This window comes from Malaclemys terrapin, chromosome 5 (genome assembly GCF_027887155.1).
Source record: "Malaclemys terrapin pileata isolate rMalTer1 chromosome 5, rMalTer1.hap1, whole genome shotgun sequence".
Classification (NCBI taxonomy): domain Eukaryota; kingdom Metazoa; phylum Chordata; order Testudines; family Emydidae; genus Malaclemys; species Malaclemys terrapin.
The window spans coordinates 116,919,737-116,934,110 of record NC_071509.1 but is presented as its reverse complement, the minus strand read 5'-3'; the positions used below and the strand labels follow the sequence as shown (position 1 = coordinate 116,934,110).

The 14,374-nt window shown below is 39.0% G+C and overlaps 1 protein-coding gene across 50 annotated transcripts in view; it reads right to left on the bottom strand.

Moving 5' to 3' along the window:
- The window catches only part of ANK2 (ankyrin 2), a 583,802-nt gene that overhangs the window by 219,696 nt on the left and 349,732 nt on the right, over positions 1 to 14,374 (bottom strand). For 35 of the 50 annotated variants that reach the window (XM_054029220.1, XM_054029232.1, XM_054029223.1 and 32 more), the window contains exon 1: positions 12,530 to 12,742. The exons of the other annotated variants lie outside the window; for them this stretch is intronic. In XM_054029220.1, the coding sequence (XP_053885195.1) occupies positions 12,530 to 12,664 (135 nt within the window). In that variant the 5' untranslated portion in view covers positions 12,665 to 12,742. Of the gene's footprint in view, positions 1 to 12,529; positions 12,743 to 14,374 lie in introns of those variants that run through there. 50 annotated transcript variants of the gene reach the window in all.

The window sequence follows — 14,374 nt, the reverse complement described above, 5'->3', positions numbered from 1 at the left end:
TTTATACAGGCCCCTCCCGTTCCTGTCCAGCTGAGCCTGCTTCTAATTAGTGGCCTCCTTGTAGACTACCTGTCCTAATTTACCATTTTAGTGGTAAAATGTGGGGAATACACCCCCCAGTGTGGGGAATACACCCTATCACAGGTAGTTTCTGTAATGTCTGATTGGCCCCTGGAAGAAATGTGCATTTTTTACAGCAACTGTGATAGAACCAATATTGTTTACCATACAGTTCTGCGGTACATTTCCCAAGTGCTCATCACAAATCAGGGTGACACTACAAAAGACCTTCCAGTAAGATTGTGGTGCTAGAATACTGGGAAATTGGGGTAGTTTTGTTTAATTTTCCTCTTTATTTGCAATGCAATGCTAACAGATATTTTAGTTTTGTGCATAATGCTTTGGTTATAGTGTATTCTGTAAACAGCAACACTCCTTGCACTCCTTTTGAATAAATCTGCTCCCTATATTTTGGGGACTTCCACTTTATTATTTCATTAAAATACAAAAAAAAATTCTTTAATATAACAATAAGGTTAATCATTTAACAATGATGCCAGTTTTGAATGTCCATTGACCTTGTTTCTTCTGTCAACCCTCTTCCATACCAATTTTCCAAGCCACCTTTCTATCCTCAATCAAGTCTCTACTAAAGACACATTTCTTTCCTGATTTCTTGTTTTCCCCTTTGTATTCCAACTTCTGTTTCTCTTTTTAGACTGCAAGCTCTTTGGAGCACAAACTGTCTCATTTTGTGCCCTGTTTGCTTCAGAAATAGTCATGTTCAGAAGTCTAGAAATGTAAAATACAACTTTACCTCTGCCCCCATATATATGAACTACAGTGTAGTAATTTCATGAACACATACTATTTCTCAAACAATACCCAATAATATTTCATGATGTTTTCTGCCCTTGTAGAAAAAAGATTCATTCTTGGAAAATGTATAAGCTATGCAGGATCATAAAAATTTCAGTTCAGAATCCTTTTCTGTATTAAACTGTCTGCAGAGGAAGGTTTTTATGTTGAAAACTTTCTCCATAGACACTAGGTATGATGTCCCAATTAACATAACATGTAACTGACAATGTTAGCTCTGATGCTAACAAGTTACTGCCATAATGTGCAAATCCAACTTTTAAAATGCTCACAGTTTTGCTTTTGTTATTTACTCATACAAAAAAAGGGTCATATTGCAATGTTGAGTTGGTTTTGAGTTATGTAGGAGTTAAAAAAAAATCTTAAAATTTACTTGAATTGGAAAGAGTGTTTTTCACCCAGTGTCAAATAGTGCAAAAACAGTTGATGTGATTTTGCTCAAATCTTTCCATATAACAAAAAATAGGTTATTTTAAAGTCACTTTTTGCTTGTGACTGAACCTGAAGAATTTCAGCCAGAATGAAGACATTTTCCGAAAGCACTGAACATATATAAATGTATTATGAAACTCCTGACCTAATCTTAACTATGATAGTAGCAACCAGTATGACTGGTTAAATACAAATGTACTTTTATTAGTATCTACTGTAATTCTTAAGATATTAGACCCAGGTAGGCGAAGAGGAACACACTTTAGAGAAATAATATTTGCTAAAGAATTGCTGACACTGGCTGTGGTTTCAACCTCTGCTTCAGGACTAGTACCAATGCCAGAATTTTTGCCTGCATGCAACACTTGTTAAACCACATATAATTTAGGGACTCCTAGTAATTGAGCTATACACTATTGTTGAAAGTAATCCTGTATTTTAATAGTTAGAAGTCTTCCTTTTGGGTCTCACATGCTCTGTTCAGATTCCTATTTTCTTCCTTGGCTTTCTATAAATGCTTCTTCTTATCAAAGTGACGTTCTAAAAATGTTATAGCCAGGAAAGTCATAGTTAAAAGTGAAACTCTCTACTCAGTCCACCTTCCTGTATTTATCTATTGCAGCATATATGGTGAGGGACCACCCTGTGTTTAGAACTCAGTGGAATGCTAGGCATGATCAGGTGAGTTGAGAATGAAAATTCAGCTTTATGTGTGAATCCTATTGATTTTGTGGATTCACTTTTCAGTTACAAGGTGACAGGCTTCCCATTACCAAAGCCATCCAGTCTACCATGTTAAGCCATTTTTATTGCAAAACAAAATGTATTATTATAGGGACCACGTTGGAATTTTATGACTGGGAAAGAGGTTCAAAATTCCCTTTCTATATACAAAATATTTATAAAAGTTAATAGCTTTTTACCTGCTATAACTACAGTGTACTGCAACAGTTAATGGCATCACTAACAGATAAAATAGCACAGGGAACTACATTCCATTCACTGCTTTAAAAATAACATTTACAATCTTTTACAGTTAATATGGCACCCTCAAGACCACTTTGCAAACATTTCCCTGCAAGTTAGGGCCTGTGTTTCAAACAAGGAAAATGAGAAATAACGAGGGAGAATAACTGTCTTGTCCAAAATCACAAAGAAAATTGATGAAGGAACAGCCTGTTGATCTACTCCTGTGCCTTAAACATAGTGTGTTAACTGAAGGAGGAAAGCATGAAATTCAAAACTGAAGTATGGGCAGTTAAGCAAATAATGTATTTTATATAGTAACTTTTATGTCTAAATATGTATTCTACTAATGATCTTAGATCTCAAAGAACTTTTCTTTTTTTTCTTTTAAGTTCACCTTTAAAGTGTTCACTCTAAAACACACAGATCCGATCTTATGTAATCCACTTAGTTGGATATGACCTTGAAGGATAAAGAACTCTGATCCTGATGGACAGGTGAGCAACAAAATATGCTTATTAACTTGTCTCTATTATATGCCATCATTACCAATTCTAAAAATGTACAAGTGAAATTGGGCCTTGTATTATCATGATGATATATACCATTTCTGTCCAGGAACATAGAAACTGCCATTGTGAAGAGCTTCTGGTTTTATTTGACAGTGTTACAACCACTCACAATATTTAGAGTGGCAAAGTGTTTGTAAACCAGCTGCTTTCATAGTGCAATGCTGATGGCTTGTTAACTCTGTTAATATGGAATTCAATCCATTAAAAAATCCCTTCATTCTTTGGCTGTTCATCACATTAAAATATTCAAGTAATGTCTGGAAAACACAGTATATGTGGTTCAGCCATCCACAATAATAAAGCCACATGGTCTACGATCCGGTTTTTGTCTTTTTTTGATGTTTCCAAGCAGCTACAAGATGCAGACTATATATATATATATACACACACACACACACTTTATAACATGAAAACATTTCTCATTAGTTTTGTATTATGCCAGACTTCCTATAGTGTTAAATTTACCATCATATCCTTGGGGCAACCCATTAAATTTTTGTCCCAATTGATCTGATTAATCTCTGGTTTCAGAGACCATCTGTTTAAAACCAGACAGCATGCAATTGGGTGTAACTCTATAAAACGGCACAGAAGCTGCACCCTTACACTGCATATTTTATATGAAGGCTTTTTGCCAACATAGTAAGTAATTGTTTTATCTCACCATGTTCAAATGAATGAGACTCGAAAAGAAGATATTTTTATGTAGAAACCTTTGCTGCAAAGCCTTGAGAGCTACAATTTCTTAGCTATTTGCATCTTCTCTTCGATGTTCAGAACAATCTTCTATACTGATCTCAAAGTGCTGGTTCTCTCCAGAGGGCATAACCATTGAATAGTGACATGGCTTTGTGAATAGCAAGCTTAAGATGGCGCTATGGGCCAGAATGCCAAGGCATATTTTGAGAGGAGTATCACAGCACATTATCAAACTCTCTGATGTGCAGGCTACTGGCAAAGCTAAGTCTTTCACTTGCAGTAAAATAGGCTCAGTGATCTGACCCTGGTAGGTCTGTAAAAGGCTGAATAAAGAGAAGTAATGATATCAGCAATGAAGAGTCATTTCCCAAGCTTTATTAAGAGTATGCAGCTTTCATACGCAAACTAACTATATATGAAGTAGTATTTTTCATTTCCAACGCACTTTCCTTTGAGATAGGTTTTACAGAGTAGTTAAGTGACTTGCCCAATTATCATGTAAGGTGTCAATTTCAAACAACTCAGTAATTTTATTACTGTTTCTGTGCTCAAACCAATTGTGCAAATTTCTCCATACTTGCAAGTTGCACAGGTATCTTCTTATTACTCACCCTGGCATATGCCTTTTCCTTATAAAAGGCACCGAATTAGTTAATTCAGAGCTAATTTTTTTTAAACTAAAACAGCAATCTGAATCAACAAATAGGTACATTATTAAAAATTCTTTGAATAGCATTCATGTATAAGGAAAGGGCACAACAAAACTTTGCAATCATCTCATCTTCTCAAACCTAATTATCAGCAAGCGAACTTAATCATATGAATTACTGAAAAGACGACCAAAAGGGAAAGGCAACTTTTCCTGTATGGGAGTCCATACACAAGCCAAGGACTCTTTATCAACATGCAACTGATTGATCTCTCTTTGGAGAACAATTTAACTATTGCTTTAATATCAGTGGCTTTGACCCATTAATACTTACTACCCCTCTACAAAGGCTGGAGGTGACAGTTATCAGAAAAGGTTTTGGTAAAAAGAATTCTATTCCTTTGGGTACATAGACAACATGTGAATACTTCTAATGTGTATTTTAGGCATTTGCAGCCATTAGATCAGTTCATCTTGGAATGTTGTGAAGTAGACTAAAAAGTTGACAAAACTTTCAGTGGAGGTAGTTTTGCAATATAGCAACTGATCTGGGTCTACATCACAATCCTGCATCTGAACACCGTAGCCATCACAGAGATTGGCATATGCATCCAAACTCTGGTACCAGGCCTATTGCTACTTATTACAAAAACACTGTTTGTTATAATAAAAGCATGCAGGGAAAAGAGATACAAGAAAAAATATTTGCATTTGTGTTGTATAGTTTCTTGTTAGACCTTTGTAGTCATTAAAATTACATTCATTTGTAACAAATTAATATTGGCTTGCATACATTTAGATAAAAATCTGAGTATCATAGGAAGTCCTATTAAGGAATAGCTAGGAGTCAAAAGTTATGCTTCGCCTAAGTAGATGGGAAGAATGAATATAGTTGCCTTTATTTGGTATATGAGGTACTTATAGCTCTCTTCTACTAGAGGAAGAAGTTGCAACTACAAAGAAATAAAGTGTGTAATTATATTTAAGATTTATTGTGTCACTAAGAAAAAAATATTACCAGCTATGACAGAGAATAGGCTTAGCAAGATATTGCAGAAAAGGGGCTAAGAAAATAAAACAAGGTCCAACTTTCACATACGCTGTTATCTCAAACATCTTTTGGGGGATAAATTAATTCATGCAGGTTTTAAAGCTTTTCCCAAGTAGTTTTAATGTGTGTAAGTGACACTTTCATAGTAAGTCATACTAGGTCTCATCAGAGATTTGTGTTTTTAAGCGATAAAGGGGTACGCAGCAAGTTGTATTCGACACATTGAGCTTCCTCTAACTTCCAGCACATATATTTTTATTTCAGCAAACATAACTAATGGGGAAATTAAAGTCTTGCTAACAATTCCTGGGGTATTACAAGTTAATACAAGGTAGAGATAATGCATTCAGCATGGAGATTTTTTCACGATTCTGGAGCTCTGAATAGCTTTCCAATGGGATATTTTAGGGGAAAACTACTTTTCAATTGCTATGGTTTGTGGTTCTAACCCGAAAAATCCCATTTCTTCACTATTAATGTTTGAGTTTCCTTGTACTCTGTTATTGTCTGTCAAAGCAATAATGATTGTTTCACACCCTTGACTTTTTTGCTTCTTCAGGATTCCAGAACCATACAACTTTTATGTTTTCCTTAGCCATCAGTAGTTCCTCTTTCCAGATGACTTGAGATTGTCTTCCTATGGATATGTAAAGATGCTAACCCAGGGGTCGGCAACGTTTGGCATGGGGCTCACCAGAGTAAGCACCCTGGCGGGCCGGGCCAGTTTATTTACCTGCTGACGTGGCAGGTTTGGCAGATCGCCGCCCTCCACTGTCCCGGGCCAATGGGGGCAGCAAGAAGCCGCGGCCAGCACATCGCTCGCCCGCGCCACTTCCCGCTGCCCCCATTGGCCCGAGATGGCGAACCGCGGTCAGTGGGGGCCACGATCGGCCAAACCTGCCGCATCAGCAGGTAAATAAACTGGCCCAGCCCGCCAGGGTGCTTACCCTGGCGAGCTGCGTGCCAAACGTTGCCGACCCCTGTGCTAACCCAATCGTGTTTCCAAAACCAATAAGGACCCCAGTTCAGCAAAGCTCGTAAGTGTGTGCTTAATTTTCAGCATCTGCTTAAGTCTTATTGACTTCAATTGAAACATGTTCATTATACTAAGTGCTTACATTCTTTGCTGAATAGAGATGGACTTAAACATATGCTTAATTACTTTGCTGAATCTGGGCCAATATCGTCACCAGTAGCAGCAGACAACAGTGATGCAAAAACTTGTTAAGCATCAGAATCAACCTTGGTTTGAATCCAAGTTGCAAAAGTCTTCTGTAAAACCTTTGTGGTACTTAGCTCTCTAGCTACCACAGACATTTGTAGGAGTCCTCCCACTATATTCATTAGTCTGGCATAGTGGACTCACTGCCAGCTGCCTTTTCCTAAGTCAATGAAGGACTTGTGAGAGCAAAGAATAATTTGGATATAGCACTTCTCACGGGATGGCTGACCTCTGTAAGTGAAGCAGATCCAACTCCCACATGCTAGAGTAGCTGCTCCTTCCCACTTGGCTAATTCAGAAGGCCAGGCAGCACCTGGAGGCTAAAAAAAAAGGGTTAGGGAGACTCCCAGTGAGTCGGAGCAGACTGGTTCAGTCAGGAATGTAAGGAGATGAAAATTGCCAGAAATTGATTGTGGTTCCTGGGAGAAGGCTGAAGGCAAGAGAGGAGCAAGAGGGGGTTTGGTGGCTGGCCTCCCCAAGCCGAGGGCTGAAGGCAAGAGCAGCAGCAGAAGAGGGAGTTTCCTGCTGGCTCTAAGCTGGAGAACTGTAGCCAGGGGTCAAAGAGGACTGATGGCAGGGGAATGGTGGAGAAGCTTACCTGCTGACATCTCCAGGAATGGAGAGCAGGACTCAGAGGAACTATGAGAGAGCTAGGGGAAATGAAGTATGCAGGGCCGGCTCTAGACACCAGGACTCCAAGCATGTGCTTGGGGTGGCACTTAACAAGGGGCGGCACTCTGGCTCCTTTTTTTTTTTTTCCTTGGGGTGCAAAAAGCTGGGAGCCAGCCCTGAGCGGAGGTGAGCTGCGGTGGTGGGGTGCGCGGGGAGGGCCGCAGGAAGTAACCCGGGGGGGGGGGAGGGGGCAGAGGAACCGCTCCCCCCCAGCTCACCTCTGCTCCACTGAGGCTGCTACATTGTGCCATGTCAGATTTCCAAATACGGTTTTAAAATATAAAGTTAGGTTTCATCATTCATCATCAATACAGCCTGCTTCAGCAGAACAAGCTTAACGTTAGGCATGTGAGTAGTCCCATGTGCTTAAAATTAAACATTTTATGTAAGGTCCAAGGTAAGGAAACTCAAATCAATGGATCCAAGTCCAGATTGTACTGGTCACAATTACTTTAGAAAGCAGAACCTTGAAAGAGTTTATGGATTAAAAACCAAAAAAGTTGGGTATAAAGAATAAAAGCCGTGATCACGGTTGGATAATCCTAAAAAATAGAAAATATTCAACTGTTTTCCTTAAGACATTTAAATAGGATGGGATAGTTCAGTGGTTTGAGCATTGCCCTGCTAAACCCAGGGGTGAGTGTTCAATCCTTGAGGGGACTACTTAGGGATCTGGGCCAAAATCAGTACTTGGTCCTGCTAGTGAAGGCAGGGGGCTGGACTTGATGACCTTTCAGGGTCCCTTCCAGCTCTATGAGATTCATAGATTCTAGGACTGGAAGGGACCTCGAGAGGTCATCGAGTTCAGTCCCCTGCCCGCATGGCAAGACCAAACACTGTCTAGACCATCCCTGACAGACATAGGTATATATATATATATATATAAACAACACTGGATAATATATATTGCATAATGGAGAAGTTCATAACACTGGAATTTGAATAAGATAACATATAAACCTTCTCTGCACCAAGAAGGTACAGTATTCATGATGCCCTCAAATGAGACACGACCAATTCACTTCCTTCATAGATCATTGTTATTTAGCACAATCTCTCAAATGTTGGTATGGAACTAAGATTCCAACTAGGAATAGGGAGTAGAGGAACAAGCTTTAGCACTTATAGCTCCATAGTTCACCAATATCTTGAGGTGGAGGCACAAAGTTCAGAGGCTGATCGATTTTTAAACAGTTTATTTGGCAACATTTACCACTGCCAGCAACATCCTAGAAAAAGAAAAACAAACAGCCCCTCTCCTTATACACTACTGACTAGAATATTAGAAGACCGTTAGAGCATTAGAATGGATCTTTAAGAGACTTTCTAAAAATATCTTGGAAAAATCCTCTCTCTTTTCCTAGTCATAACAAAATCATAAAGAAAGGAGTCAAGTGAAAGAGTGTTAGAGGATAATCCCAGTTGTATTAGTCTCTTCATTTTTCTAATCTCTTACATACCTTACAACCATAGAGGGAAATGTTTCAATGAAAAAGAATTTTACTAGCATCGTGAGTGTTAAAGATCCAGCAGAAGCTTTGATACTTTGCCTTTTGACTGAGAACACGTGTGGTTGAACAACCACAGAGTCAAAGTCATTTACCGTTAACATAGATTTCTTCTTCCGATGAGATAGACTAGAGTAGATACACAGACAAGAGTAGGTACTATTGAAAACTCAACACCTGTTCCTTCATTGCGACTCTGGTGACAGGGTAGATCTTAAACTAAAAACTGTACAGGAAGATACCACAGTTATTGGAGTGGTGAATGTAGAGTTTTCCTTTATGTCCATTGTGGCTAGAGAGACCAGACTTGGTTTCATAGGCTTCCATAGGATTCATGCAACCAGTCAAGTAACCAGCTGGCCTCTGGATAATCTCTTTTTGCCTGCTCATATTAAGATCACCACCACCACTCCCTTGACTGGGATTTACACTAGATGGTATTGTGGGTTGATGAAATCCTCATTTCTGTTCTTCTTTATTAATTGCCACACCTGCTGTTTGTATGTTTTTATACTTCACTTTAATAATATCAGTAAATTATCCTCTCTTCTTAATTCCCTGTTGAATATAATCCATAAAACCCCACCACCATTTTAGAACCAAATACAAAGAATTTGGTCCTTAGTCTCCAAATAATCTGTATCTGAAATTATTAAAAATGTCTTATCCAAGCACATAATGGTACCCAAATCCCAAGTACCATACCCAGGCCTGAATAACATTTTCCTTCAACTACACACAATATTCAGATAAGCTGGATGACCACAAACCAAAAAGTCAGATCCAAATCATCAAGTCTCTCTATAATGGACGAAATCTGAAGAGTCCAAAATGTGAGCAGGCTCTGATTTGGACCTTTATTTTTAACCCCCCATTTTGGGAATGTTTTTTCCATGGCTTTGTATTAGTGTATTAAAGTATTATGAAGGTTGGTTTCACTTTCACTTAAATTCGATTTAGTTGTCACACAAGGTTTTAGTCGCGTGTTTGAGTATAAACTTACCCAGGTGCATTTTCTGCCTTCATGCAAAATCTAAGGAAATAGCTATGTTCCACTAAGTCCAATACACTGACCACAGGAAGGAAACATTCCTCCTCAGAATGACATAGTGGAAGTCATGCGCCCAGAAGGTCAGAAAGCAGTCTATTCCACTTACTCTCAAACACTCACATGTGTGATCAGACCACACTTCCATTAGAGTAGCAGCAAGATTAGGCAAGGAGGGTACGAAAGGAAGGGAGAAAAATTATTGTGAGTCTGTCAAATTCTGGTTTTCTGCAATTTGAGACCGATCTCTTAGTAATGAAAATAAAAATCAGTGTAGAGTAGTTTATTTTCTTAAAATCTTTAACAGAGTTACTTGATTTTTTTTAAATAGCCTTTTAAAAATGAGCCCTGCTTGCTTAAAACAAACAAAAAAACCACCATATCCAGCAGTTTGACATCTCACCTGAAAAAGTTATTTTGCACAATACAGACAATTCTGGACAGCTGAGTGAAAGTACTGTTTCCAACACACGAAATGATTTCTTTAGTGAGTGGGGCCTGAAGCAGCAGAGAAAGCTGTTTTTAATTTCAATTTAGAAGGGATCAGATTAATCAGAACAATTTAGCTGTTCAAGATGGCTGTACACCAACTGAATTAAACTTTGGATGTTGCATCTGCTGCAAGTTTTCACCGAGCCACCATCCTCAGCCTGATGCTAATCTTTTCCTTTGGTCACTAAGACCCACAGTCTGTCTTGCTGAAAGTAGGACAGTAAAACAAGGTCCCAGTTAAGTAGCAAATAATAGCATAAAAAGACAACAAGGTACTGTGGCAGATACCATATTTCAGAAGAGATGATACAGTCACTGTATTTCCCATGTCACCACAAAACTTGGCTGACACTTTCTTTTACAGAGCTCTCTTTCTATCTTGTATGAAGAACTGACAACAGTGAATGCAATGAGACTCCACAAGCCAATGCAAAAAAGGCAATTGCCCTTTGTAATTTTCTGGGTCCTTTACAAGTTGAATGAGAAACCTGCCCTAAAGTGACTCCCTCCATCTCTGCCACTGCCACATAGGAATCAAAAGAACCTCATGATTAACAGTATTACAGACAGTGTCACGCTGGATGTTTGATCTCTGCCTATTGCCCTGAAGAGCCAATGAAAGTAGTGCTGCCTCCATGCCACAGGCAGTTCTGAATCCTGATTGATAAGAATCCAAAATAATTTTGCTGCATTTGGCCTGCTTCTCAATGACCCCACCTTATGGAGAAAAAGGTCAGAGTCTGCAAAAAAAAAAAAAAAAAAAAAAAAAAAAAAAGGATTTTTTTAAAATCCCAAGCTAAAGGTTTTTAAAGGTTTCAGGCACCTTGCTCTCTCTATAAAGGATTCAGGCATTCCTCATTAATTTTCACCGATCACAAGTGGCATGAATCCATCTCAAAGGTGGCTGGCTGAACACTCCTAGTGAAGCCAGAACCTCGGATTGTGAAAATGGCAGTACATTAGGGAAAGGTGAGTTTGCTCCTTGGTCTTTGCCACTGCTTCTATTATGCTAAATACATTGATTTATACTGACAACTCCTTGCACTGAGAAACATTGGTCTGAAATCTCACGAAGACAGTGCAGCTGAATGATAGCCCAAACCCTAGAACAGTTCTGCTGCAGGAGATTGTGCAGATGACAAGATTGGAACTGAGAGTTCTATCACATCCATGGAATAGGAGAGCTGAACCTCTCTGTGATTCATATGGTCAGAGTCAGATCTTCTGCCAATGATGCGCTCTCCCCTCTCCTACTTCATCCCTTGTACGTCATTTGTTCACCATGACAACCTGAGCAGACGACAGAGGTATATTCACACCAAGGAACATATCCGGAGTACGTATTCGTGAATGAGTCGACCCAAAAGCCGTTTGAGATCATGACAAAAGTCAGTGAATATCAGAGTCAATATCTGCATATATTAAACCCCCCAAGGCAATTAGCTTTGGTGACCACAGCGCTAACTGCAAAAGTAACTCAGTCAGCTCAAGTACGAACTCTGTATGACACTCAGTGAGTAGTACACTTTTGGTCTCGTTGTTTCAGTGGGATTCCTCGTATAGTAAAAGACTAGTCAGAGCAAGGGTGCCAGGATCTGGCCCTGATTGTCGTTTTCTATTCATACTGAGCATGGGGAATAAGAGCAACAGAGGAAAAGGGCACTTCACTTGCTGCTTAACTAACACAGAAATTCAATTCATATTGCATTTTTCCTCTTAGATGCAGGAAAGTTACTCGTATGTTTTAATCTGATAGTCAGACATTGCAAGAAATAAGTATACCGAAGTCTAGCTCCTGCAAACACTCATCTGCATTGTCCTTCTGTAGTTGAGTAGTTCCATTGACTTGAATGGGACTACTCGTGGGATTAAGGGTTTGCAGGCAAGGGTCAGTACTATAGAGCCACAAACCCAGAAATAATGTTGCTAGATTTCTAGAGAACAGTGAAACCAGTGATAATTTGTGACTAATCTATCAATGTAGGATGATTTATGGCAGTAAGATAGGCTAAAATACTATATTATATCCATGCTTTCATAGCATTTAAGTTCACATGAAGTCCTCTGCTGCCTACATTCCTAGACTACTTGGTACCTGAAAATATATTCAAGCTACTGCTCAGCATAGTGCCAACTGTCTTTTTCATTACTCTTAGTGCCACAATAGCAAATGCAACAGCTTAAACACACACACACACACCTCTACCTTAACTGGGTAGGCTACTATCCAGCAGCCTCAAAAGGGTTGAGCAAAGAGGTTCCTTTCAAGACTAAGATCTATAGTTCTAGGACCTTAACTTTCCCCCCATCTTTTATCTGTTTCACCAGTTAAGACTTACCTGAGCCTCGAGATCTTTGCTTTCTTCATTGTTGTATCCATAGTAATCAGGAATTTTATCCAAATCCTGTATGTTCCCTTGTGCTCTTATACTCTTGCCTGTGTGACAAGACTGGCAAACTGGTGCATTGCCCATATCAGTTCTTCTATCAATTCCTGCAAGTGGGTTTATCCTTCACTATGGACTGTGCCCAGTGTTCCCAAAGGGCAGCTGATTTAGACAATGCAGAAAGATGATCATTCACTCGTATGCTGTGCTCCCTTGAATACCTTCCCTCCCTCCCTCCTCTCTAGCTGGCCTGTGTCAAAGAGAACTCGAAACCCCAGCAACTGCAGACAGCGTTCAGTGACCATTTCCAATTCAGGCGCTGCCTGTCTATTTTTACACCTACTAGGCCAGCTATGCATGTAAATGGAGTTGAGGGGGGAGCTGCTTTCCAGCATACAGTCAGCCTGCCTAGCACACAGAGTTGAAGTCCTACTGTGTGAAATGCCTCTACATGTGAGGGTTATTGAATTACCCAGTTGCATGCCTTTGACTGTTTTGATTTTTTTCCTACTGCTCTCTGTCTGACTGTGTTTATACAAAGCACTAAATTTCAGAATGTTGCTAAATGTCTTGCAAGTTTCCAACACAAGAAAACCCTAATTCAAATGGCATCTATTTGGTATGTAACAAAACAAAAGACAATCAAAATGTATGAGCACATTTTTCATGACCATTTATATTAATCATTCTTTTGTCATTTAAAGTTCACTCATCTATTAATCATGATGAGCTCATTTTGGATTGATTTGTATGTGGGCTATGGTTTTATAGATATTCAGTTGTAATTTAAGCAACAATTTCTGACCCTTTTGTTTATGTTAAATCTTGTCTAGACCATATTTTCATTTTTTTTTTAAATCAGAGTATAAAGGTTTTCCCTCTGCCTTTGTATTTAGGGTTGTATCAAGTAGAATGACAGCTGTATTGAGCATCCCCTTTTGGAACTAGCCCACTATTCCTTAACTTTAAGAACCTCCCCTGCAGAGCTTAAAATCGGCAAAACTAACAAGGAAATAAATATAGCAGATAGCAAATGCATCTCTAAAGCCAGTGTATCAGTAAATATTGGCTTGTAGTAGAGCATGCTGTATCTTTGCTAAATCATCATCTTGAGGGATATGCATTCAATCCGTGAGTGGAAATGTGTATATGTAGCATGAACTTGGTCTGAAATTCCTCAGAAACTGAATGATGTTCCTCAAAAGCCAGAAGCATTAACCCAACATTTTTCTCTTTCAAGTTTCAAACTATTGCAGTATTAAAATGGTTCAGACAATGGTAATTCCCAGCTCTTGTTACATCTATTGTTACAAAAATAGCAAAAAACAGAAAACACCAAATCCTTGACTCAGACAAAGTTCATATAACCAAGGCTTGTACACGTAAAAAGAAACACACCCACACACTAACACACCCACCTACTGTTTTTGTTTTTTAAAAGGACACTGTCAACTTGAAATCAGGCCAACCAAAAAAAATTGAGTAAAAAGTAATCTCAGGTGCTCTTGAGGCTCCCATTTCTATGATGCAACAGTTACAGGCTGCCCCACAATTAGGGGAAGAAAGAGGAAATGCTGTTATGTCACATAGGTTTAAAACAGAACTCGTAGTTAGTTGAAATTGCTCAGGGAAAGTTCACTTAAGTCCTTGGGTGACAGATTTAATAGGTAGAGGGCAAGTAGAACAGTTAAGCATCTCCAATTTATCACTTGAATATCATCACCACGTGTGGTATATATTCTGGTATCTATATAACTAGTGTGTCAAAGAGGTTCTTTACTGCAATGAACTGCCCCC